Source organism: Echinops telfairi, unplaced genomic scaffold (assembly GCF_000313985.2).
Source record: "Echinops telfairi isolate 266 unplaced genomic scaffold, ASM31398v2 ScPeMD7_7424;HRSCAF=8462, whole genome shotgun sequence".
Taxonomy (NCBI): domain Eukaryota; kingdom Metazoa; phylum Chordata; class Mammalia; order Afrosoricida; family Tenrecidae; genus Echinops; species Echinops telfairi.
Window position 1 is genome coordinate 72,268,322 of NW_022111324.1, and position 3,812 is coordinate 72,272,133.

Consider the following 3,812-nt stretch of genomic DNA (forward strand, 5'->3'; position numbering starts at 1 on the left):
ATCAAGCTTCTAGCGCTCACGGCTCCATCAGCACAGCCATTTATGGATCGGAGTTTTGTTGATATTGATCTGAACCCCAGGGGAGGCAAAGGAACCAACTCCTCGAGCCAACAGGCATGTGAAAGAGGCTCTTCAGGACATTGATTGTTATTCTTGTTTAATCACCCATGTTCTTAGAAATAACCCACACTGGGTACTCCCTCCAGTGCCCCCGTGCAACAACCCAATGGCCATAGAATCGATTCCAGCTCATGAGGGCCCCGTGTGGGTCAGAGTAGAACTGTGCTCCGCAGGCTTCTTGGAACTAGATTACCAGGTATTTCTTCTGCGGCACCCCAGCGTGGACCAGAGCCTCCAGCCTTCTGACTAGGAGTCAAGGGCTAAGTCGTTTGCTCACGTAGGGACCCTACTGGGCAGTATGAGCCCAGCCAGAAGGAACATCAGATCAGGGGTTGGCAAGGTGACCAAAGGTCGCTGAAACAGGAGGGAGGGGTGTGCTGCTTGTGAGCGGGGAGGCCTGATTCTTGACTTTGCAGGACAGAGTGAGAATGGGGGTGGGGAGAAAACCCGACCTCTCTCCCTTTACCTGGAAGCAGAATGTCTTTTTTTTGCAGATCTTATTTTGTACAATGAAAGCGTGAGCAAGTTTGGGAGGGGCTTCAATATTAATAGTGACCTGCAGTGGGGCTGGTGAGTGGGATCGCGTGGGTGAGTGAACGAACCTCTCTGTCAGACGATGCTGAAACAAACATCACCGCGGGTCCCTTCTCCACCATGAGATAATGTATTTGCACACATTCTGACCGTTTGAACAGTAACAGGGATTGTCCAATGCATGGACCCAGGTCACAGACCATGAATACAAAGACTGATGATACGTCAGCAAGGACAGCATGGAGTACAGCAACGCTGCTTTGTGAAGAAAGCTCCAGAAAGCAGTCGGCCTGAGCCTTTCCTTCCCTTTGCCGTGGGGACTGCCATATCCCGCTCTAGCCCTGCTTTTAGTAGAGGTGTTCAGATCCAGGAGGATGTTCCAGAAAGTTCCACGAGAACCTTTGCTCAGGGAGCCTGCCCCCTCCTGTGAGGGCCCGTGGGTTCGGCGGCCTGGTTGGCAGCTCAGCACTCTCCCCACAGGCCCCGGCGTGCCAGTGTGGGGTCCAGAGACAGTTGGGTGCAGATTGCAGAAGCAAGTTTACATAATGTGACATGCTTTCGAGGAGGCAGGTAGTACTCATAACATAACCAGGGGGATATGGGAGGCACTGTTGCAGGTCAGGGTGCCCAGAGACACGCCCCGGAGCAGGAAGCTCCCCGTGCGGTGGCCTTCCCCTTCGGTCCCCCGGTCCTCCGGTCTGTGCGGCTCCCGTCGCTGCAGTCTGCAGGCTGGCCCCGCCTCAGAGTCTGAGATACGCAACGCCAGGCACCATCACCACGTAGATAACTTGGAAAACACCCCGGCTCTGTCCTCTGTCACCTCGTTCCAAGGGACCGACCGGGTTCCTGTCTGCAAGGCGATAGTAGACTCCCCCGCATTCTGCCTGGTTAAAGGTCTTCTTCCATCAGAGGGATCTCTGTAAAAGAAGCCGTGGTCACAAATTTAGCACACGGAAACCCACTGCAGGTCGGCCACAGCCAGGAGCCCCACGAGAACCCCGGTGATGGCGTACAAAGCCAGACCCACCGAGCTTGCTCGGATGCATGGAAGGGCCATCATCGTTACAGAACCAGATGACCAGGCCTTTCTTCTGTGGCGCCTCTGGGTGGGTTCCAATCATCAACTTTTCATTCAATTCCACTGCCACCGAGTCAGTACTGACTCATAAGGACCGTATTCAGGGTTTCAGAGACTAAGTCTTTACAGGAGCAGGCAGCCTCATCTTCCACCCATGGAATGGCTGGTGGGTTTTGAACTGCTGACCTGGAGGTTAGCGGCCTGGTGCTTATCCCACACACAGCCACCAGGGCCAATAATGGAGTGCTAACTGTTTGCAGCACTGCTCCCTGCCATTGAGTAGACTCCCACTCAGAGCGGCCCTGTAGGGCAGGGTGGAACTGCCCCTGTGGGTTTCTGAGACCGTAATTCTCTATGAGAGTAGACAGCCTCATCAGTCTCCTGTGGAGGGGCTGGTGGATTCAAACTGCTGGTCTTGTGGTGAGCAGCCCAATGCGTAAGCCACTACACCACCAAGGCTCCTTTGTACCACCAGGGACCTCAAATCACTCTAAGTCCTGAAATGAGTCAGGATGGGGAGAAAATGAAGAAAAAGTTAATCTATTAGTTAATAATCAATGTCAGTTTGCTAGGAAACATCAGCCAACCCCCCAGTTCATTGAAACACAGAGTCTTGGGCTTAACCATGTGCATGCTGGTGGGGTGATGCTAGCTGCTGAGGTGTGAGTAACGGGGTCCTGACCTCGGGTGCACTTACCATCTGCGATGTCGATGCCCGGGCTGGCGGAGGCCGCCTCCCCACCCGTGTTGGCCCCCGTGTCAGGGGTGTCCGAGGAGGGCCGGGTGCCCCCTGGGCCCCTGGGTGGTGAATACAGGCTCTGGAGCAGCTCGGAGGAGGCTGAGGTGCTGTCACAGGTTTCTGACTCGCCTGGGCCTGTGTCCAGGTCCGCTGAGCCAGGGTATGCTGGGGGGCTCTGGTCGTCCACGGGTAAGGGGCAGCCCTGGCCCATGGCGGCCAGGTACCCGGGGCCTAAGGCACTCAACCCGCCACTCACGGCCTCGTCATAGGTTGGGAGCATGACGGGCACGCCGTCCACCACCACGAAGTCGGGGTCACTGCTGGAGCTCCGGGGCGGGCCCCTGCCACAAAGGAAACAGTCCCATGGTCAGATGCCCGCCAGGGATGGGCTTCCCGGCGCTCCCCACAGCACCGGAGTCCTTGGTGCACATGTGGGCTGGTGGAGAGCCAGCCCTCTGTGGAGGGAGGTGACCACACTGCAGCTAACAGAGGGGTTCTTCCCCCACTCTGCCCTCTCCTCATTCTCCCCCTCCTCCCTCCTCCAAGCTCCAGGCTTGGCTGTGGGCCTGAGGCCAGAGGTGCCTCCCAGCTGCACCCACCACGTTCTGCAGGAAGACTCAGGGCACTGTTGGAAGGGCAGGACACGGGCCTGCAAATGTCCTCAAGGGAAGGCTGGACCCTGAGCTGGCTTCCTCCCCCCAGCCCAGCCACAAGAAGCTGCGAGTGCCAGCTCAGAGGAGCCTCACCCAGCACCCAGCTCAGCAAGCATGTTAATCTACACCTGGCTGCACCCTGGGCGGGGCACACGGTTCACACTCAGCTGCTGATGGAAAGGCGGGAGGTGCAGGGCTGTCCAGAGGTACCTCAGAAGAAAGGCCTGGTGATCTGCTTCTGCAAACCCAGTCATTGCAAACCCTGCGGGACACGGCCGGTGCTCTGAAGCACCACTGTGAGTTAAGGGGGCTTGGCGGCAATGGGTACTGCCCGTGCGGACTGGTGTTAGAAAGCCGTCCATTCCCCTGCGAAACCTGTCTGTGTGTGCAGCACCAGCAGCGTCCTGGCCCGCTGGCCTCGAATTCCAGTGTCTGATGCCAACACCCAGGTTTCCTTCAACACCACAATGACCCCAGCATCTGAGAAGAACCCCAAGTGGCCACAAGATCGCCGCTGGGCACTGGTGCTGAAGGAGGCCAAACCCCAAAGCCAAACCCACTGTCCTCGAGTGGAGTCTGCCTCTTGGGAACCCTCTAGGATAAGGTGACCAGACGTCCCACTTTTGGCGGGACAGTCCCGATTTTGAACAATTTTTCCCGCGTCCTGCGGCGTTTTTAAAAAGTCCCA

At 57.1% G+C, this 3,812-nt stretch overlaps 1 protein-coding gene across 3 annotated transcripts in view; it reads right to left on the bottom strand.

The window, feature by feature from the left end:
* Nucleotides 1-761: 761 nt before the first annotated feature.
* The window catches only part of SUSD4 (sushi domain containing 4), a 202,220-nt gene continuing 199,169 nt past the window's right edge, over nucleotides 762-3,812 (bottom strand). For all 3 annotated transcript variants that reach the window (XM_045298095.1, XM_004700157.2, XM_045298094.1), the window contains 2 exons: nucleotides 2,430-2,812; nucleotides 762-1,571 (listed from right to left, as the gene is read on the bottom strand). In XM_045298095.1, coding sequence (XP_045154030.1) covers nucleotides 1,543-1,571; nucleotides 2,430-2,812 — 412 coding nt within the window. In that variant the 3' untranslated portion in view covers nucleotides 762-1,542. The remainder of the gene's footprint in view (nucleotides 1,572-2,429; nucleotides 2,813-3,812) is intronic.